This window comes from Bactrocera latifrons, unplaced genomic scaffold (assembly GCF_001853355.1).
Source record: "Bactrocera latifrons isolate USDA-ARS-PBARC rearing strain unplaced genomic scaffold, ASM185335v1 scaffold_103, whole genome shotgun sequence".
Lineage (NCBI taxonomy): Eukaryota > Metazoa > Arthropoda > Insecta > Diptera > Tephritidae > Bactrocera > Bactrocera latifrons.
The window spans coordinates 381168-404664 of NW_017534442.1; the positions used below are offsets into that span (position 1 = coordinate 381168).

General features: G+C 35.1%; 1 protein-coding gene across 3 annotated transcripts in view; it reads left to right on the forward strand.

Moving 5' to 3' along the window:
• The first annotated feature begins 2173 nt into the window (after positions 1–2173).
• The window catches only part of LOC108968538 (transmembrane and coiled-coil domains protein 2), a 22309-nt gene continuing 985 nt past the window's right edge, over positions 2174–23497 (forward strand). Inside the window, exons 1-12 of one of the 3 annotated variants that reach the window (XM_018932634.1) lie at positions 2174–2416; positions 7868–8233; positions 14560–15090; positions 15334–15522; positions 18221–18285; positions 18348–18517; positions 18636–18763; positions 18945–19128; positions 19255–19375; positions 21404–21508; positions 21580–21693; positions 21891–22066. In XM_018932634.1, coding sequence (XP_018788179.1) covers positions 8020–8233; positions 14560–15090; positions 15334–15522; positions 18221–18285; positions 18348–18517; positions 18636–18763; positions 18945–19128; positions 19255–19375; positions 21404–21508; positions 21580–21693; positions 21891–22066 — 1997 coding nt within the window. In that variant the 5' untranslated portion in view covers positions 2174–2416; positions 7868–8019. Of the gene's footprint in view, positions 2417–7867; positions 8234–13828; positions 14336–14559; positions 15091–15333; positions 15523–18220; positions 18286–18347; positions 18518–18635; positions 18764–18944; positions 19129–19254; positions 19376–21403; positions 21509–21579; positions 21694–21890; positions 22067–23497 lie in introns of those variants that run through there. The other 2 variants (XM_018932642.1, XM_018932652.1) reach the window with 2 other exon arrangements.

Below are 23497 nucleotides of genomic sequence, written 5' to 3' on the forward strand. Positions count from 1 at the left end.
ACTGTACCTGTACCTAAACAGTAAGGCATTGGTGCATTTGCCTGTAGGAAATGACTGGAATGTTTATTAATAACTTTGTACAAATATGCGCACCAACAAACCTCAATTGCTGTTATGCACACTTACATATCTGTGGCAGCCTATATACATACATATGTATGGTAAATACAAACATCACATTTCCCAGTTTATGAATTTATATTGGATCCGCCTGTTAGTCAAACATTCATCGGACCTAATAAACAATTGCAGTGTGGAAAAAAGCTTTATTTCTCTGCGTATAAATGTAAATATTTACCTATTCAATTAAATTCGATATTTGTTATCACTTAAATGAGTCAAGTGAGTTGATAACAATATATTGAAAATTGTTACTTCGAAGCTTCACGTGAAACTGATTACAAATTGCCTAACAATGCCTTTTTATACTCTTGCAACATGTTGCTACAGAGTATTATAGCTTTGTTCACCTAAAGGTTGTGTGTATAACCTAAAACTAAGCGAGATAGTTGTAGATAATCATAATGGCGGACCACTACCACGCTCACAAAACGCCATTAAAGCATTAAATTACCTTAAAGAATCTCAAGGAACGTTTTATTAGTATTTGGCATGACTACAATAAATAATGGGAGTAAAGGGTAGTATCGACCCGATTTTATCGTAATCCAAGCAATTTTGTATATATGTATGTATATGTTTACGTTTTGCAAATTAAGATATTTCCAGCTTTGATTCTTGCACCAGAACTTAGCGCTTCCTTACTTGTTCTTATATTATTTTTTGGTTGCTCGTTTGTTTTTTAATTTTTTACAGTTATAATGATTGTCTTTATTTTTATCTTCTTACTTATCGCCGTTACTACAAAAATGTTTACCTTGTTACAAATTGTAACCCACTTCTGACAATAGAAAATAGATAAGAAAGCGAACACAAGATTTATTATTATCATTTTTTTCTTTGAAGAGCCGATTATTTCATAATTAGAGTTGCATATATTTGATTTCTTTAATTTCCGGCAGAGATATGAATTCGTTTAGAACCTCTCTAACTCACGTCTTCTTTCAAATAAAAATTACTGTAAGTTTAACTCCACAATGTTCTAGGAAGTGTCAGCTAGTCGCCTCTGCAAATTGTTTGTAAACAATAGTCTAGAAATTAGTACGGCAGAAATATTGTAAGTTGACTATCTTGAAATAGGTGATAAAGTAGAAAGATGACTTCATATAGATAGAGTAAATTGTAGCGAAGAATAAGTTGTTTTTTGAACCTTTAAAGTGAATTAAATCAAATGTTTCTTTAGTTTGTTATTTCTCTGTGTTAATGGTTACTCTTTAGTCGATCGAACAGTGAACGACGACATCAACTTGACTATATTACTTATATTTACTCGTTCTATTAAATTTCGTTCAAGAAAATAGTTAATTTGCCTCAACTTATGTGAAAATATGTTTAGGGGATTCATATAGTCACATAAAGATATAATTCAAAAATAAAAATGTAAAAATGTACAATAAAATGAATTGTTTTGGCACTTTAAAAGAGAAAATCGGAATTGTAATTTAGAAGGATAAATGAGCAAAATAAAAAAGGATGCAATAAGTGGATTATGGTATGCTGCATTCACCACAATATGCCAATCAATTTCCTGATTGAAAACAAAGAGCGCGTTAAAACTAACTCACCTCAATATATGGATCTTACCACCAGGAAGTAACGCAAGAAGTAGTCTTCTTGACTTCCAACAAAATCATATAACAATATATAATATGAGTATGTACATCAGTACATGGTCCTCAAACTTATTGGCTTAATTCACACATAAATAAAACTGTTTTTAATTTAAAAAATTAATAGAAATAGTAATTATTGAAAAGAAACTGCAGGTATTCCAAACAATTTTAGATCCACTTGCACCACTATATTAACTTCCACTTATTTGTATTTGTGTTGCAATTCCTCCATTGCTAATCTTTCTTGCATTTGTAATTCCATTATTTTTAATTTTTCTTTGCGACTCTTTCAGTTTCATTTCCATTTCTTTGTCTTTTAGTATTAATTTTTGCTTCGCTCTTAACTCCATTTCTTTTTCTTTAATCACCAATTCCCTTTCTCTTAATTGCAACTCCTTCTCCTTAAAACTAATTTCTTGCTCAATTTTCTGTTTTTTCAGCTGGATAATTTCAGATTGAAATTGTAGAATATCTGATGAAGCAGTTCTGGAATAGATTCCTTTTCGGGTTGTCCTATTTCCACATTCGCATTCGTTTACAGCCGCAGCAGACGCTGATTCGTTGAGGTCTACTTCGGAATAGTTATCGTTGCTCTCCAAACCGCCGAAAATTTCATCCACTTCATAAAAAAACGTACACATTTTAAGTAAAGTGGCTGAAATAAAAATTTCTAGTTATTTAAGGTATGAGCAGAGAAATGAATGACTTTTAAATAAAAAGTCTCAAATTTTGATGCGATTTTCTAGTCATTACATTCTAGTTTGAACCATTTGCACAAATTGGCAATTGTTCTCAATATATTCTATTTGCTAAACTTTTGTGCGCATGCAAAAACAGGGAAATTGTAGTTACGTAACAAAATCTTACATTTTATAGTTTCGCCTTCCATACTTCCTGCAATAATCGAGCCCTCCCATGCTTTTGCTTTGCATATATCGGATCTTCGAGCGTGTCGCTTCCAGTCCATCGCAATGTTGTTCTCTTTTGCAAAACGTCTATAGCAAATTTGAGACGTTGGCTTCTGTGATTTAAAATATAATCGATTATTTCTAAGTTGTTATTTAATATACAAGTATATACCTCAAATTCCCTGTTATGCGTCAAAAATTCCACCAATGATTTCTCTTCTCCCAATAGCCGCTTTTTTGTTGGGTTGGAACGCACCCGCTTTGCTTTTGTCTAAAAACACATTTAATTAGTAAAATTGTAGTTATTATTCATTTTCATATTACCTGTATAACGTTAAACGGGTCCATTAATCCAAAAACCTTCGAAATGAGCAAGCAGAGAAAAATTCAAACACAAATCTAACCAGAGCACAAAAGCAAACTGAAAATAAACAGAAATTAGCTGTTCAACGTACCGAATACATAGCGTTCAGAGTTGTATTTGGGTAAACTTATTTAATGTACTCACAACGTGTCATAAAACATCGTAAAATCATAAAATCATAAATTTTAATACTAGTTTAAAAAATTTTTTGTTGAATTGCATACTAAAATAAGTTTACGCAAGTCCAACTCTGAACGCTATGTTTTCGGATCGTTATAACTTCTAACTTTATGAGACTATGTGAAACCACTAATTATACGTTGAACAGGGTAAATTAAGTTTGCCATGATGTTTGTAACTCCCAGAAGGAAGCGTCGGAGACCCTATAAAGTGTATAGATATATAAATGATCGGTATGTTGAGATGATTCGATTTAGTCCGTTTGTCTGTCTGCCTGTCTGTATACATACGAACTTGTCCCCTCGTTTTTAAGATATCGTTTTGAAATTTTGCAAACGTCATTTTCTCTTTAAGAAGCTGCTCATTTGTCGGAACTACCGATATCGGCTCACTATAACATATAGCTGCCATACCAACCGAACGATCGAATTCAAGCGCTTGTATGGAAAACTTTCGCATTTGACAAGATATATTCATGATATTTGTTATAGATTATTTCTTAAGGCAACAATGTAAAGAATTGCTCAGATCGGCCCACTGTAGCATATAGCTGCCATACCAACCGAGCGATCGGAATCAAGGGCTTGAATAGAAACTTTTGCATTTAACTTGGTATCTTCACGAAATTTGACAAGGATTACTGTTTAAAATAATAATATAATCTCCGAAAAAATTGTTCAGATCGGCTTACTATAGTATATAGCTTCCCTACAAACTGAACACAGAGTTACTAAAACAAATGCACCTGTGAAAAGTATATTAGTTAGTGTTTTTTCTTGTTTTTGTTTGCAATCTAACAACAACTGTTATAAATTAATGTACAAATTTATGATTTTATGATTTTACGTTGAGTTATGAAAATTCGTGAGTCCCCTAGATATGTTTTTTTAGTTTTGTACTTTATATTTTTATCAGGTTTTCAATATGGAAGGCAGCTTTACATATCGTCACCTAAAATGCAAAATAACGTAACATAAGTTTTCATAAGTTACAGGCGAAGGAGCAATGTTATAATAGAAGCCACTCATATTGAAGCAAAATTTGAGTTTTGGTTATATATTGGTTATTATATCTGGTAGCGATTATTCGTTTTTTGATGATACGTTGTTTTGCATTTGAGGTGACGATATATACTTACTTTGCAAAAGTATTGAATACATTCATTCTCTTATAGCAGATAGTAGTGACAACTCTGTACTCTTATCATACACTTCCTCTATATAATCTCAACAACAAAACACATATGCACGTGCATATATATGCATGTACATATATAGATATGGCTAAATATACATATTTAGACGATAACTAGTCATTGAATTTCTCTAATCTGCCGGCCTATGTTACAAGTGATCATTCAGACATATGTGTATATTGGTATATAACAGTTTCTGTTCATCCACTCGGCTGCCCGCTTCTTATCGCCTTGCGTACGCGCCCCATCCAATATCCAATTTTGTTTTCAATAAATTCCTTTAACACCATGAACATGGATGACCGTGAACATGGATGAAATCGTAAGGTAATTCCGTTTATTAACTATACTGTTAAAAACTACTAAAAGTGCGATAAATCATTAACTAAAGGCACCAGAGGCTCAAGATTTTAAATCCGAGAAGGGGCTTTAAAGGAGCCGGGGTAAAAATTGGACGATGGGCGTGGAATCGCTCTCTTTTAGGTGAAATTCCATTTATCGGGACTCCACCGACCGATTTCGACTACATTTAGTGCATGGCATCCATCTAACATTCCTATGTTACAGTGTGAAAATAGCCGAAATCGGACAACAACACGCCACAAATCGGTCAGTGTATGAGTTGGATTCCCAACCTCTGCTCGACGTTTCGCACCCTAAGTTATTCCCTGGGTTTGAGTCTTGCAAGTTGCATGAGTATAAAATGTTTGGTTGCATCCGAACTTAGCGCTTCCTTACTTGTTATATTTATAAAAAAATGCACATGTATCGTTCGGAGACACGGACTCATATATACCATGATGTGCATATAATATTTTAAAACGGGTCTTCTTTAAATTATTCTCGAGTTATTCTTAATGAAATTAGTTATATTCATTTATAGGTTAGGTTTGCCTTCACACTGGTGAAATGTTAGTGAAATTAATAGATAATAAGGTCGAAAGTTAAACTTTCCAGCTCGAGAAGTTGCCGTTGGGTTCTTCGTTTTGAGAGCAGTCGGACATGTGGGTACATATGTATATGTTATAACTCAATAGAATTGTTTAAATTGATTTTATTTAAAAGAAAATCATCGAAAATACGCGATAGTCGATATGGAACTGAATTCTTAAATAGTTTGCAGTTTATTTAGAAATATTTCAAAGCCGTTAAACTTGACACACGTATTGTAGTATCTCATTTATTTTATTATCTTTTATGGATTAAAAAAGTTTGAACTAACCGTCAGTATTCCCAAATCTCTTAAGGGGGTATTCTAGTCTAGAAATGCTATTTAACAGCATTTTTAAAGTCCAATAAAAAAATAAACTAAGAACATTTTTACCATCAAATTTTTTATCAGATATTTATTGATATTTCAAGAATATAAAAAAAAATAAAAAATTAATTTTTTGTGATAATTTAATTAATTGCTGCGTGGTGGCGTGGCGAGGGTTGAAAATAAGGGTGCGCTCTTCTTGACACGATTCCAACACTTTGGGTGACCGTTTTTTGGCATACATTGATCCTGACTCTCCTGGTGGTCTGAAAAAAAAACAAAAGAATTCTTAATCAGTAAGGATGTTGTTATAGTCCCTATTTCAGGGAACACGAAACATTTTTTAAAAAATGGCGACTGCCAGAAAATAAAAAAAAATTTACGCTTTTTTTTTTAAATTCCTGATTTTTTTTTTTAATATTAAAAACAAAGGATTAAGTATTATATAAAGATAAAAGATAAAGGATTATACAAAGAAGGTTCACACAAAATTTCAAGTAAATCGGTTGTATAGAACTTGAGATAAACGCGTTTAAAAAAGTGAGTCTGCCTACCTACCGGGCTAGGTACTGCATCACTAAAGTAACTGTAGCTCTTAAAATAATTTTAATTTTTAAAAATCCTTTGGAGGATATGTTCTTAAGGTCTAACCTTTAAATATATGAAAAAAATCGAAATTTTCAAAATTCTAGAGTAGAATACCACCTTAAATGTATGGGAACCTAAAAAAAATAGCGACCCCTTGGAGTTAAGCTACAGCGCCTGGCTTGAGAGAGGATTTTTTGTTTGCCAATCACTAACATTTGAGGGGTTAAGAGTTGAAAAAAAATATTTTTTGAAGCACCCTATTGTACACAAATACACACATTTAAACAAATGTGCGACTTCCACTTTCAAATTTTTAATTGGTTTGGTTCAGTGCAAACACGTTGTATTATTTCTATTAATATGTGACTTGGGAATTTATTTATTTTTAAAAATTCTTGGGTACTCTTACTATCGTCTACACTGTTTTTCGTGCAATAAAAAATAAATAAAGACTGTATATATGTATTATTATATTTTATATTATTTAATTAATTTTTCGATAAATTGTCGATGCATGTACGTAAGTATGTGTAATCCGGCCTTACATAAATTAATTATTTCTGTACTGATGAGAGTTTACGAAATAAATTACAGTTGTAAGAGTGTCAGTTTAAAATGTGTTGAGAACATTCTTGTGGTTTCGATGTAATTAAGGGAAGCCTTTTTATAGTTAGACGCATTGTAATTTTTGTGAAATGACAGAGCAATCATGCCAACATAGCATACATACATTTATATCAGATATCCAGTTATTTCTCACTTATTTGGATTTGCAACGTGTGGTTGATATACATTTTGTCGGCTTTTATTTAGAATCTTGTTTTTTATTTTTTTATTTAAAAAATCCTTTGCCAAATATTTAATTTCTATAAAAAGTTTAGATATTTAAATACAAACATGAAATTAAGAATATTTGTGGTTTAAGTCCTCGCTTACTGAAGTACTCGTTCATATACTTAAAACCAAAAAAAATTATGAAATTCTCAGTCCAAGTAGAAATATAAGTAATGAGAAATGTTTTAGAGATGTGAGAAATACCGAAAGGAAGGCGACTCGAATTAAGATATAATATTTGTCATTTATAATTACACCCTGAGCAGGGTATGTTTGCCAGGAAGTTTGTAACACGCAGAAGGAAATTTTGAAGACCAAATTAATTTTAACAAATAATCAGCAGCAGCGAGCTGAGACGATTTTGCCATGTCCATCTATAAGTATATAAGTGAACTAGTCACTCAGTTTTTGAGCTATCAATCTGCTATCTGAGCTATCGACATCGAACCACTAAAGCTGTCATACAAACTGAACGATTAGTTCTTGCATGGAAAACATTTTTATTTGACAAAATATCTTTGCAAAATTTGGCATAGCACATTCTATTGGATTATTATAACATAATAGTTCCTTAACAAAGCGATCGCTCAAAATTAGTTTATTCGTGAAGGGTATTATACATATATGGCTTTGGTGCAACCGAAGTTAACATTATTCTTGTTCTTTTATTTCAGCTGGCTCCTATTCGAATTGAAAACTATTACGCCTAATAATAATAATTTTGCCCTTTACCTTCTTTACTACACCCATTTAAATAATAGCATTGAATGGCGACTAATCTCGTTTGTATTATTCGTCTCATTGCAGTTTTCGCACAATAGTACGTGAAGCTAATTGCGCAACGCTGGCTTATTTGTACAACAACAAAACGGCACACACATACACATAACCACTGTATCAGTAGCTACAACAACCACACCGCAGAGAAGGCACTCGACTTATTATGCATTGACAAAAGTATGGACTCATTACATATGACGCGTACTGCTGGTGGTAGTGGTACACAATTATCGTCATTACTCTCAACCTCAACAGCAACAGCAACGAATAGTGCCGCAACAACGCCAGCGAAAGATCATTATAATAACAATTTGCTGTTGCTAAGTCGAGTCGCAGGAAGCGGACAGTTGCGCACAAGTAGATCTCCATCAGACACACGCAGTTCCGAACAAAGTACGTAGATTGCATGGATTTACATACATTACATATACTTAATTGCATAAGTATGTATGCAGATTCAAAGATCCGTTTGCAAGTAACCTGTGGATGTGCATTAAACGCTTTTATGATTATATTCAATATTTAAGTGCATACATTTTCATGTTCATATATTGATTATCAGTTTTATAATAATTAGCTTAAATATTACTGAAGCTAAGGAGCATTAATAACATTTGTACATATACTGTCAGCGTCAAACGTACACTTTACACCTTTTCTCAGTATAAAAAATTAAAATTTTTTTCAAATGAATTATCATTTATACATAATTAAATATTACAAGAAATTAACAGCAATCCAAAAAAGCTCCAAAAAAACGCAACACAAACAAAACAAATGTATACTCAGTATTTACCGTTATTACTAGTTGTTAACTTTTCAACTGCTTCATTCTAATGTTATTTAATATCTTTGTGCGGATAGAATATTATTTGGAAATTAGAGGAGAGTACAGCACTTTGACAATGGGTAAACAAACTTCTCTTGAAGTAAGAAAATTGGTGAAAAATTTTAAGAAATAAGGAAAATGTTTACTTGAAATTGTTACGATTAGTGGAAAAAAATCATAATGCAGTTCAAAAAATTATTGATAAGCAAAAAAGTATGGTGAACGAGAAGTACGACCACGTTCGGGTAGCCCAAAGCGACTCAATAATACAGAAACAGGATCAGTTGTTAGGGATAAAAAGGGAGATCCAACCATCGGTGCCGTCAAAATATCTGAAGTAGTATTCAGAACACGAAAATTGAACGTTAGTGCTAGCACGATGCGTGCTAATGGTCTCTATGGTCGCGTACCGAGGAAAAAGCATACATCTCTATACAGAACCAAAAGCGACGATTGGAATATGCAAAAAGATGTAAAACGATGGGCAAATCGTCCTGGAATAATTTTTCAGATGATAGCAAGTTCGAAGTTTTTGGGGGAAAAAATACTTACGTTTGAGAAATTAAAATAACGCGCTTGAACAGAGAAACACTACCTCCACTGTAAAGTGATTTGGAGGTTCGGTGGTGGCTTGGGTGTGCATGGCGGCAAGTGGACTGGATGGATAGGCTGGTTTTCATCGATCACACAATGAACAAAACAGATTACCTAAACATTTTGAAAGATATTTTACTTCCCAGCGTCGAGAAATTGATCACTCCTGAACTCCTGCTGTTAATTTTTTGTAATAAAGTATTTTTAATGTATTTCAAAGATAATTGATTTGAAAAAAATCAATTTTTTATACTGAAATAGAGAGTGAAATGTAAAGGAAAAAGGTGTACACTTTCTTTCGACGATGACAGTACATATATTATGTATGTATTTATTATATAATACTTATTTTTCATCATTTACATATCGACATAATTTATCCTATGCTTTCAATAGCTTCGCTTGGCTTCGGCTTAATTAAATTTTAATTGTGGCTAATTTTAGCAGTTAAATACAAAAATTCACATATACATACATACATATGCATAAGTGTGTGTATGTGTGTTTGTTTGCTGGTTAATTTGCTTGATGGGCACCTTTCCTTGGAATTCCTTCAAAGTATCTCACAATGTCCATTTATTATCTGTCATTGTGTAGCGCATTTTCCTCAAGTCAATTGGACATTTCCGTTTGTATTTGCGGCTTGGCGAAAAAGTAGGTGTGTCCACAGATATAAGCTACATATACACACACATGCATTTCAGCTTGGTATACGTATTATAACTGCTTATAATTCATTTAAATACTTGGGCTCATTTCCATGATGAAACTATCCATATAGAAATAACGGTCAATATACATACAGTTTTATGTGGGTGTGTTTGCATGTGCAACTGTGGCTCCAATGTATGACCGGTTTAGTGCATATCGCATTATTGGGAGCGCGTTCTTCACAATTATAACTAACTACTCGTAGCCCCACGAAGGAATTCCATTTATGCAACAATTAAGATAAAGTATTTATTGTAGTAGCACTCAGACAGATGATTAAAAGCTTTGCGGGCAGTGAAATACATGCTTACTTATGAATGTTCGGACATTTATATATGTGTAAACATTTGTTTATTATTGTTAAAACTATTAGTAATTGTGTTATTCTTCTCGGTCTATCTTACATTTGATTCCAGCTGCAAGTTGTGAAGCACTATTCTTTAGTAGGCTGCTTGTGAGTTCTTGATTAATTATTTAAGTCTATTCATTTTGTATTCGACATAGTTTACATGTGGCTATTTTTTGAAATAGTCCATAATTACTAAAGGGTGGTTTTATAGTCATTTGGCTTACAAGAAGAAATAAATCGCCTAATGTAGTGGCCAAGAATTTAGCCCTATTATAGAGATGAGGGTTTGCCAAATAAGTTAGTCGCGAGAATAAATAATAGCCGAGAAACTCAACTTTCGATAATGTTTTATAATACGCTGACCGTAACATAAATACCGGCTTCACTTTTGATGAAAACACAGACTATAGAGCATACCAAGCAGTATACTTTATGAGAATGTAACGACGTCTCAACAATGGCTTGCGAATTGTCATCATTCCAAATGAGAACTTTTTTTTTTACTAACTGACCAATTCCAGTAAAAGTGAGCTCCATCTCTTTTCTTTAGCAAATAGGAATCGATGGCCTTCTCGTTTTGGGTCCATTCACCGAACATGCGTTGTTGGTCGTTCGTCTTCAATAGACAAAACCAAACTACATTATAAATCAAACCACAGCTGTCCAAGAGACCATCTACAAACAAGTATTGACTTATTGAAAATTACAAATAAAGTGTCATCCATGTGTAGTTTCTCTACTTTTTTAAAGAAAAAACACAGAAACTTTAAGTTTAATGGGGAATGCCTGATATTGTTCAAAAGAACGTTCTGTGGGATTTATTTTTTAAAGAATCGACCAGCCCAAAACGTGAAGTTATCTGCTAATCGAAGTGTGCTCTCAATGAATTCACTGTTTAATGCGATGCATGGGAAATGGCGCCGTTTTGTTGAAACCAAATGCCACAGAGATCACGAACTTCAACTTCAAGCATCGAATAGTCAGTTATCATGACACAATATCGGTCGCTATTTTGACGGTTACGTTCTGAACAGCATTATTTTTGAAGACACATGCACCGATGATTCCACCGGTTCACAAAACCACACCAAACCATTGTTTTTTCTGAATGAGATGGCAGCTCTTGAATCTCTTCAGGTTGCTTTTCGTCCCAAATGCAGCAATTTCTTTGTTTACTGCCCATTGAGCCAGAAATAGGCCTGAACAAAATTTGAACCTTTCAAGAGCCTATAGAGTGAAACGATGTCACTTGGAAAGATCGAGCGGCTTGAGTTCTTGCACAATCTGTATTTTGTACGTTTCAATTTAAGATCGTGACGTAAATAAATATTATTGTATGTATGTAATTCATTACATTTGCATGCTTGTACTTATATCGTATAGTACTTATGAGATACACATTTGTCTCTTAATTCTTAAGTTTCTAATTTTCAACACAAACTATTTTATTTTTTGTTTTACCAGATTTGCTAATATGTTTAAATGTTTCTTCATCAAAGACTTCTAAGCATTTAAGATTTTTTAGCGAAAAATGGTTAAGGAATATATGCAACTCTGCCGCACGCTATTTTCAAAATCTGGAACTGCAAAAAATGAAAAAATAGTATAAATATTCATACATACAGTGTCGAGCAAAAAAGAGCACTTAATCAAGTATTCGACTGCAAATTATTTCCTAATGGCAACGTAAACTTTTTTTGTTTGGGGATTGGATGGCATCTCAAAATATATGGTTATGCGAAAAAAATATATGATTAGCAACTCCGCAGCTAAATCGGTTTTTGCGACAATAAAATAAGAACAAAACAAAACGAGTTGTTTTGGGTGAAGTAGGGCCAATCTAGAGATAACTAAAGCCCGTTTAAGCTTTAGAGGAAAATGGGTGAAACGAACCATTGCAGCACGGTAGAGTGGGAAGTAGTAGAAAAAACTGAGAAATGAAAGTCAAAGTATTCAGCAAACTGCAAGTCTTATTGGAATATCTTCCATATTCGTGCACCAAGCCCTATTACCATAAAAAACTAACTGCAAAAGGAATAGGACGTTAATTTCATTAGAAGTGAATCGGTGCGGGGTCAATTCAAGTCAGCTGCTGCAATATGAAATGAGATTGAAGTTATAAGATGTCTGGTTGAAAGTAAACTTTATGGGAGAACGACTTTCTAAGTCCCGATGTTGACACAGAGACATCGAAGAAATTAATAAATGTAAAAAAATACATAATGACAGACGAAAGCAAGGTCAACTTAGTTCAAAGTGATTATAAACATTTCTCGTTAAATATACTGTAAAAAAATATTAAGTACGGGTATCATAATATGAGAATCCTTCTCCTGGTACTTTGTGGGTCCTTTGTATTGATTAAAAGAAAAGATGGATCCCAGTGGACTCAAAGACATAAACGTGGCAAGCCAAGTTAAAAAACATTGGCCATTCAGAAAAATATTGAATATGCACTCAATTTATGTTTTAATCATATTTCTTAATTTTTTGAAGTGTTCTTATTTATTGTCCGATTCCAATCCCGCCGATTGCAGGGGGAAGAAGTAAGGCATGCCTGTCAGAAGAGGCGACTAAAATCCACATGCACTGTGACTGACATAAAAGGTCTTGTTTTAAATGTCAGCATGGTCTAAGTCAGAATAGTGTTATAATAATCAGCTTGAAATTACACTTTAAGCTTCATATTATTTCACATAATGTAAGGTTTTTGGAGACTGGTAGTAGCAGAAGCTACAAGGCTCACCAGAGACTATAACCTGGTACCACGGGGAGCAGTTAGCCCTTGGAGATACCTCCAATCTGCTCACTGGGTTTGGCCTTTTGTGGAGATTCGTGGTGGCTGTGGTTTAAAGCTAAATCCAGACAGGGCAGTTTGTTCAATGTGGAGTCGTGGTGCGGCCGGGTGCCGGGCCCAGAGTACGGCAGAGGTTTTAGGCCGGCCTCGTAACCGACCAAGGCGGCTAGGGTCCCTAACCACCCGAACCAATTGGAACCAAGGTATAAGTGCAGTATGCATTCATACTTTGGTTCTCCAAGGTATGAGTGCTGAACGCATTTATGCTTTGTGGCGCTGATCAACTCATTGTATTGATCTACGTGCTTCTAGAAATAGAAAGCACCGTGAGGTTAGGTCTTCGCAGGCAGGTACTCACGTAAATCACAACGGACTCTATCCGATTCCAATATGATTCAACATCACATTTAACAGTCAATTATTTACAAAGAAATATTTTCGAACTTATTTTTAATAAAAATTAGACTTACTGAATCAGCCAAAAATAATAATAAAAATTTGTTGATATTTTATCTGAATAGGATTTTTGTTTTGAACAAACACTGTTCTAATTTTTTTGTCCGACACTGTATGTATGTACATATGATTGTATAGTAACTGATTTTTAGTTATGTGCTGTTGTGAGTTTTAACATACTGTGCTTTTTCTTCTTGTTCTCGTTCTCGATCTTTTTCCGCTCATTGTTATTGTTTTGCGCATTTCGCACAGTACGAAGACATCCAACAACAATTAAAATACACGCATACGCTCTCACTCACGCACTCACATGCCCACAAAAGCTATCAAAAATATTTCTGTAAATTAGAAGAAGAACAAGAAACAGCACTACTACACACGAAAGCACGTCCGCCCACACGCTTTACGCTTGCTTTTTAGCTTCAAACGCAAACAGCACAGACAAGGATAACAACAACAACAACAACACTGAATTACAACAAATAATATACAGAGCATTGCTCTTTGAGTGATAACCAATTCGAGTGCAATTAGCAACAACAACAAAGCAAACAAACAATACATTAACAATCAAATTTATAAAAAAAAATTACAAAATATACATTTTGACAACAACAACAACAACAAGCTGCTTCTTCATCGTTAATATCTGCATAGATGCTGTTAGTATTACCATAATTATTGTTGTGTGTTACCTGTTGTTGTCACCTTTCGCCAGTTTATTGGGCTACGCGCATCTAATGAAGAACCAAATTAAACGTAAAAACAGAATATTCTTAGAAAACTGAAAATACAAAGCATAAACTTAACTCTATTTTCAACATTTTACTTCAAATCGACATACAACAACAACTACAACAAAACTGTACATACGACTGTCTCTGTCCGGATTTGTACGACGCTCACGTGTGTTTTTGGGCACTCGGCTACACCTTCTACAATACCGTTTCGTACGCAATAACACCGCTGGTTGTGCGCCACAGTGTCACGTGAACGAAGTAACCGCGGTGACAGCACCGATTCGGCGGGCCAACACGACCGTTTGACTTTCAGCGGCACAGCGCTATCAGCGGTGACGTCCTCAACGGCCGGATCGACGGTGGTCGGCACCACCGGCACACTGGGCGGCGCCGGCGCATCGGGCACCTCGCTCGCGACCACCACATCGACGGGCGGTGTCAGCAGTTACGGCAGCAGCACTATGACCGGTTGTATCGGCAGCGGCAACAGTGGCGCCACTGTCGCCACATTTCGCGGCTTCCGTAGCCACTCGCCGTCGAGTCGACGCAGTCGCGAACGCAGCCGGCGCGAGTTCCAGCGCACACATGGCTCCGATCAGGGTGGTCTGTTGGCCTACAGCGGCCTGAGCGGTTTAAGTATTGGCGGAATCAGCAGTGGCGGTGTTGGCATCGGTGCGGGGGGCATCAGCGGCGGCGGCTTCATAGTGGGCGGTGGTGATGGTAGCACACTGGATGGTATGGGTGGCATTGGCGCCGAGGATTCACGTCTTTCAGGTGTGACTAACAAGAAAATATGTAGTTATATATGTATTCTAGTTTCCTGTTTATGTGTAAACTTGAAATGTACGCAAAGGTCTTTTATTTGTTAGTTCAAACATACCTGGCTCACATTCTCAAGTTGTGCCTCTATTTTGTTTTGTACTATTTCTATGTTTTATTATTGTTATTATTATAATTTTTATTTGCTTTTGATGATCGACTGCTTTTCAATTTTCTAATTATTACCTATGTTGTCAGGCAACGAGGATCTCTGCTATCAGTCGTTCGCTTCCGACGAACAAGATGGCACACAAGTGGGCGCGGATGGCAGCAAGAAACACCATCGCAGACATGAACGTACCTCTAGCCTGCAAGCCCTCGATCGTCTCAACACGAAAATCCAATGTACAAAAGAGTCAATACGGAAGGAGCAAACAGCCCGAGATGGTGAGCGAGAATTATTTAGATAATGTATTTGAATAGAAAGTACCTTTAAATTATATTTACAAAGAGCAATACAAAAGTCGCTGCAAGTCTAATAACCTTCCTTTGGAAAGGCACTTTCCTACATTTTGTAAATCTTTTTTCCCTTAAGTTTTTATATTATGGCATATGTGACCTAGTCTACGGAAAGGGGGCTTTGGTGTCAAAAAATCAATTTTCACTTTTTAGTTGATTTGGATGGAAGAAGAGATGCTTTTTCACGTGATAGAATCCAAAAAGTCATAACTTGTTTGAAAGTTCCCTAAAAATGTAGAGAAAGAAGAGTAAAAATACAAATAATAAAATAAGTATTAGAGTAAACGTCACTTCTTCAGTGTTACTTTTTTAAATGTTCCACACTAGCAACTTACACGATGAACTATAATAATATTCCGACCAAAAACAACACTTACTGGACGTCCTTGAAGCCTCTGGAAAGGAGAACAATTAATGAGATAACGAGAAACTGACGAGACGAGTTGTTTATTTTTAACAGCTGTTTCCCAGAAAACTAGTTTTCGCACGTCAGCTCCCTCTTCGTAGACCAGGTCACATATATGTAATTGCTCAGTATTTCGCTTTTGTCTGAGATCCACTTTATGCCGAAAATGTTGAATAGTGATGAGTGTGGCCTTTCTCATACCATGCGAAATTCCGACCGTAAATAGCTCTGTATTACTTATGTCGACTAAAGTAATACAGATTTATTAAAGTTAAAAATTACCATCTATTGGCGTCTCAATCCAACTAAAAAACGCAATCCGAGAAACCAGCACATTCACATTTTTTATCGAATAAGTTCTCCATACTATTTTGACGGAATTACGTTGTTAGATTATAACAGCAAAAACTTCGGATACACCAAAAATCAATCTCTATACAACAAACACAGATATAAACGGGTTGAAATCACAACAAAAATTTTTTCAAAAATCCCCAAAGCCTTCTTACATATTACTATATTTTATTACTATTTATTGGTGGTTGGTCGGATTTCCACTAAACCGATTATTTCTTGGACTCCCATTTGAACATTTTTTCAGTTTTAGGGACGGTTTTGTTAGTTGAGGTAATAAAACTGTATCCTTCTTTTGCTATATAGCGATTTTTTCAGTAAGAGCGCTATAAAAGTGAACTGTGAAAGTACATTCGATGACATTATGTATGAAACTCGGGCACGCCAATTTTCGACGGTTTTTAAGCATAAATCGGTCGGTACTGCTACGAATTCACATTCGATACTCGTACGAAGTTCATCAATCGTCGCTGGCCTGTTGGCATAGACCATAGACTTGACGTACCCCACAGCAAATAACCTAGCGGTTAAAAATCACACGACTGAGGCGGCCATTTGACTGTGCCATTGCGTGAGATAACGCGTTCAACAAACTTGGTTTTCAATAAATCGATTGTGACATCCTGTTGTGTGGCGCTGACTTGTTGGAACCACATATTGTACAAGTCCATATCATCCAATTCGGGCCAAAAATATTCGGTTATCATTGAGCGTTGGCGATTCCCATTCACAGTAACGTGTCAGCCTTGATCATCACGGAAGAAGTACGACCCAATGACGCCGCCGGCTCATGAAACGCACCAAACCGGAATTTTTTCGGGTTGCAATGGGGACTCATGGAGTACGTGTGCATTGCTGCCTGACCAATAATGCACATTTTTGCTTGTTGACGAAGCCAATCAGCCAGAAATGAGCCTCACTGCTGAAGATTATTTTTCGATGAAAGGAAATGAATGTTGTGTAGCCCATCGCGAACATACGACGATTCTGGTGGTCAAACGGCTTCAGTTATTGCTTTGATCTGGTAAGAATGAAGGCCAAGAACTATGCACAAAATTCGTCACAACGACATCACAGAGATGCTCAACGTTTGAGAATGACGTTTGAGAGACTAATTTGAGTCTTGCCGCAGCAATGTTTGCGACACTGCGGGCACGGAAACATTTTGTATTTTGCCTGTGGATTTAAATTTTTTCCACTAGACGCTCAATTGTTGTTTTGACAAGACGATTATGGCGAATGTTTCAATAATTCTGACTCGTTTTAAAATATTTTTATGTGTTAAAGAGGCCAAAGGGCGCCAAGAACGAGGCATGTCTTCAACTATATCTCTACCATCTTTGAAAGCATTTAACCACGCGTCGGATTGTATTTTTTGATAAAACTAAATCACCGTAAGCCTTTTCCAACATTCACAACGATTGCGCCTACGAAATTCTATTAGAACATTTGACAAGACGATTATGGCGACTATAAATTGAATGTTTCAATAATTTTGACTCGTTGTTGGATCGTATATCTTTCCACGATGAAATGGCATACCTTACTGAAGAGAAATGTCAAAAGAGCGGGGGAAAAGTTTGGCGTCGTCTGCTGTACCTATTGGTCTACTTTTGTAGCGTTCCTATTGAAAACCCCGTTACCTCGAATGGACTGCCACGCCCGCAATAATCGTTCTAAGTATAATTTATGAAATTGCAACAACAGCAACAATTTGTCTGATTAAGTTCAAAAATATTTATAAAAACTTTGGTAATGGTGAATTAAATAGATGAATAAAAGTACAAACAATATGACTACTTGATTAATTACAATTAGGCGACAAAGAGTAATCGTATATTTTTTGTGCTATTTCCTCATTTCCAGATAACGTGAATGAATATTTGAAGTTGGCTGCCAGTGCTGATAAGCAGCAATTGCAGCGAATAAAGGTAGGTAATGCAACACTCGGTACATATTTAGAAACTTATGCAATGCTCTGTCATCGCTTTAGGCCGTCTTCGAGAAGAAAAACCAGAAAAGCGCACACAGTATCTCACAGCTACAAAAGAAACTTGACAACTACACGAAGCGAGCGAAAGATCTAACCAATCATCAATTCGCGAATAAAAGTCAGCATCGTCAGCCGCGTGAAGTGTTACGCGATGTGGGCCAGGGCTTGAGGTGAGAGCGCTCGTAGGAAAATTAAAAACATGTTACAATATTGCTAATCAAAAATATATTCTAATTTCCGATTTCTCGCTATAATCTATCGTATTTGTTTCCGCCCATGCGCTTGTAGAAATGTCGGTGGGAATATACGCGACGGTATTACCGGCTTTTCTGGTTCGGTGATGTCGAAGCCGCGTGAATTCGCACACTTAATTAAGAACAAATTCGGTAGCGCCGATAATATTAATCAAATGTCAGGTGAGTATAAAAGTATTGCACGTGCGCTGGCCTACATTTAGGCGCAAGCTTAACATTTTTGAGATGCTTTACTAATTCAAAAGGAAAGATAATTAACTTTGCATTGTAGCTCTAATGAAATACTCTTTAAATAATAAAATTAGTTGCTCATTGAAATTATGTGTTGTTATTTATGCGGCAGAAACTGAAATCAACAACATTAACATGCCCGTCAATGCTGAACTGATTGGCAGTTCGACGCCGAGTAATAACATAGCGGCCACCTCCACCGGTTCGGGTAACACTGGTGGCGCGGGTAGCGGTAAATTTAATAGCGATAACGGCAGTGAATGTAGCAGCGTTACCAGCGAGAGCATACCAGCTGGGTGAGTGTACCTATATTAATAATGCACATATTTAAATATTTATTTCGCCCACTTTATTATATTTGATTTGTCACAAATTTATTATTATTATTAATGTTACGTCCCCTTTTACTTGTTCTCCTCTAGCTCTGGCAAGAGTCAATCGGGCGCGAGTCAATATCATCTTGTGCTCAAATCGCTGTTAACCGAATTGGCTGAGCGAAAAGATGAAATCGAAAAACTAAAAGAGCGTGTTGAAAGACTAGAGGTGAGCCCACTAGCAAAAAAATTAACTTTTTCCCACTTATGAATCATTTTAGGAAGCAAAATAAGATACGAGTACATAAAAAATGTAAACTTAGATAATTTAATGTACTTTAATGAGTTATATACAGTTAGAAAATCAAAAAAATGAATTTTCCAGGATTTGTTTCTGAGAAAACTTTTAAATTTATTAATCCAAAAATTTTTACACATATTATGGTATCTTTTCACCGTATTTAATAGCTTAGTATTAGTAAGGAACTACAGCTGATCTCCGGGAACTCCTCTCAAAAAAGAGGTTTTGACCACTATATCTCTGAGCTGTATTCTCTGAAATTAAGAAAATAAAAACAGATTAATCAAAGGAATAAGCAAAATAAAATTTTTTGAAAAAATTACGGTTTCTTAAAAAATCGATTTTTTACCAAAATTTCAGCCTTAAATTGTTTATAAAAAAATATTTATCAGTCAGAAATAATTTATAACAAAAATAATATATTTAGGAAGCCCGTGCTAAAATTTGAGACTAATCGGTTTAGCCGTTTACGAGTAATTTGGTCACCGACTTTGAAAACACCCGTTCAGAATTTGGACCCTTCCAAGGTCTCTGAAACACCTATTCAACTTTGCGCGTAGGTTCCAAAATATTTATCGGAACGATATAAAATTTTCTGTAAAATATTGTACATTACGAAAATAAAATAAAAAAGGGATTTAAAAAAAAATTTAACTGTATATAACCCCTTAATAAGCGGCGTTTCATTATGAACATTTTTCAATCAAATTTATATCAAATCCAAAAACCAAAACAAAAAATATAATGGATAAATAATGGGTGATTTTTTTGAGGTTAGGATTTTCATGCATTAGTATTTGACAGATCACGTGGGATATCAGACATGGTGTCAAAGAGAAAGATGCTCAGTATGCTTTGACATTTCATCATGAATAGACTTACTAACGAGCAACGCTTGCAAATCATTGAATTTTATTACCAAAATCAGTGTTCGGTTCGAAATGTGTTTATCGACAAATTTTGTTCAGCGATGAGGCTCATTTCTGGTTGAATGGCTACGTAAATAAGCAAAATTGCCGCATTTGGGGTGAAGAGCAACCAGAAGCCGTTCAAGAACTGCCCATGCATCCCGAAAAATGCACTGTTTGGTGTGGTTTATACGCTGGTGGAATCATTGGACCGTATTTTTTCAAAGATGCCGTTGGACGCAACGTTACGGTGAATGGCGATCGCTATCGTTCGATGCTAACAAACTTTTTGTTGCCAAAAATGGAAGAACTGAACTTGGTTGACATGTGGTTTCAACAAGATGGCGCTACATGCCACACAGCTCGCGATTCTATGGCCATTTTGAGGGAAAACTTCGGAGAACAATTCATCTCAAGAAATGGACCCGTAAGTTGGCCACCAAGATCATGCGATTTAACGCCTTTAGACTATTTTTTGTGGGGCTACGTCAAGTCTAAAGTCTACAGAAATAAGCCAGCAACTATTCCAGCTTTGGAAGACAACATTTCCGAAGAAATTCGGGCTATTCCGGCCGAAATGCTCGAAAAAGTTGCCCAAAATTGGACTTTCCGAATGGACCACCTAAGACGCAGCCGCGGTCAACATTTAAATGAAATTATCTTCAAAAAGTAAATGTCATGAACCAATCTAACGTTTCAAATAAAGAACCGATGAGATTTTGCAAATTTTATGCGTTTTTTTTTTTAAAAAAGTTATCAAGCTCTTAAAAAATCACCCGTTACAAGTAATTATGGAAAGAATGACAAATGTTTGATTTTTATACAATGTCGGCCCAACAAAAGAAATTATTTTTTTTTTTTTTTGAAAAAACTTACACTTCATCGTCGTAAAAAATCGAAATTATTTACCTTATTCCTTCGGTCGTGTTAAATTTCAAGACAATCACTTCAACCGCTTCGATTAAAGAGTAGATGTAAACACTCTAAGCGAACGATGAACGTGTCTTTAAATCATATTTTTATATCTATTGTTTTTAATTTTTTTTAGACTGCACAAAAGGAATTAAACAGTTTAACTGCAACGCTAGAGGGTGAACGGTACCGCGCCGAAAGTTTAGAGGAGCAAATTAACGATTTAACCGAACTGCATCAGGTATGTAAAAAAAAGAGGAAGGGAGAAAACTTCCGTTATATATGCTTATTTTCATAACTCAACTGCTGCAGAACGAAATCGAGAACCTAAAGCAAACAATTGCCGATATGGAGGAAAAGGTGCAATATCAAAGTGATGAGCGACTGCGCGACGTTAATGAAGTACTGGAGAATTGCCAAACGCGGGTGAGTGCAATGGTATTTATATTCTTGAAAGGAATGAATTAACATTATGCCTTAAACATAATATACACATATTTATAATTTCTTTTGTGTTCATACATTTATTTGCAAATGCGGCGTTTAGCGCATCTCATTAATATATACAACATTCATTAATCGTAATTGTCTATTTAATGAATTTCACATTTCCCCCAATTTAGATATCCAAAATGGAACATTTATCACAACAACAGTACGTGACCGTCGAGGGTATAGACAATTCGAATGCACGAGCGCTCGTCGTCAAACTCATCAATGTCGTTTTAACTGTATTACAAGTGGTATTGTTATTGGTGGCGACGGCAGCAGGCATTATAATGCCATTCTTGAAGACGAGGTAAGTGTGGAGAGTGTTAAGTTGTTTAATTTTGAAGAGGGAGAAGTACTTTGTTCATGATTATATGAAAAACTATATTATATTAGGCTCAAGTATTACATGAACTAAAGTGTTAAAAATTTGTCCAGCAATATTAAAACCAAAATGCGGAAACTGAAAACGTAATAAATACATACCTGAATGTATTTAAGAGTAAATTAGAGTGATCGCCTTATATTTATTATCAATTGTAGAAAAAATACAGCTTTATGGAAAATATGGAAAAATGTTACTCATACGTCCTGTAGGGTTATATAAAGAAATTTCCTGACATAATAAGGATTGCGCACGACGAAATTAGTCCATATATTGCAATTTGTCAAATTTCAAATTGATTTTTTTTTTGACATAAAGCAGGCTTTATAAAATATAAAGCAAAGCCTCTGTTAAAGAGTCAATAGAATTCGACATCTGTTGCTTTTAAAATGAGTAGTCAACTAGAAAGAAATTTAGTCTATTTTATAACGAAAATCCAAATTGGATTATGAAAGCAATTACTAGAAAAGCAAATATTTCCTGGAATACCGTGTCGCATGTTGTTAAAACGTTCATCAAAGACCTGACCTTCAATATGAAGCAAGGAAGTTGTGGAACAAAAGTTTTTAAGAAGACTGACGTAGTGAAAAAGGTAATAGCTCTTTTTACGAAAAATCAGAACAAATTGGCGGAAAAACTACAGTGTTCTGAAACTTTTGGCTGAAAAGTTAAAAAGGAGAGCGTTAAAAAATAACAGTACGGCAAAATATCGAGCCAAACGGGTTCAGCATGATTTGTTAACAAATTTTGTCTGATGCATTATGTATGATGAGACGTGTGTATGTGTTAGGGGACTTTCTCAGCTTCCAAGTGTGGACTTTTATGTTCCAGATCATAGAGAGAGTATCCAAAAGATGTTTAAAACACAAAAACGGCAGTTTCCAAAAGAATTTGATTTGGCAAGAAAAAAGGAGCAGTAGTAAAAGAAACAGCTCCTTTGTTAGAACTGGAACTGTCAACGTTGATTTATACATACATCCAGGTGTGCTTGCAATAACAACTTTTGCCATTCATAAGATAGCACGAGTGTCGACTTTTTTTTAGCCTAACTAAGTTTCATGCCATTATAGCAAATCAAGAGTTAAGTGGAACGAGAAAAACAATATAGCCTTTATGCCAAGATTTGCAATTGCACCTAACTGTCAGTAAGTCAGACCCTTCGAAAGCTATTAACAATTTTTCGAAAAAGTAGTTTCCTTCAAGCAAAAAAATTACGGAAGATACTAGTGGGAGGTGTATTGAAACAATTTAAATTATTTATAAGAAATAATTAATCTACAAAATGTTTTTAATAAATGTAAACTTGAAATTAAATGTTTTTTTTATTTTCTATTAAAAATTTATTTCTTTTTAATA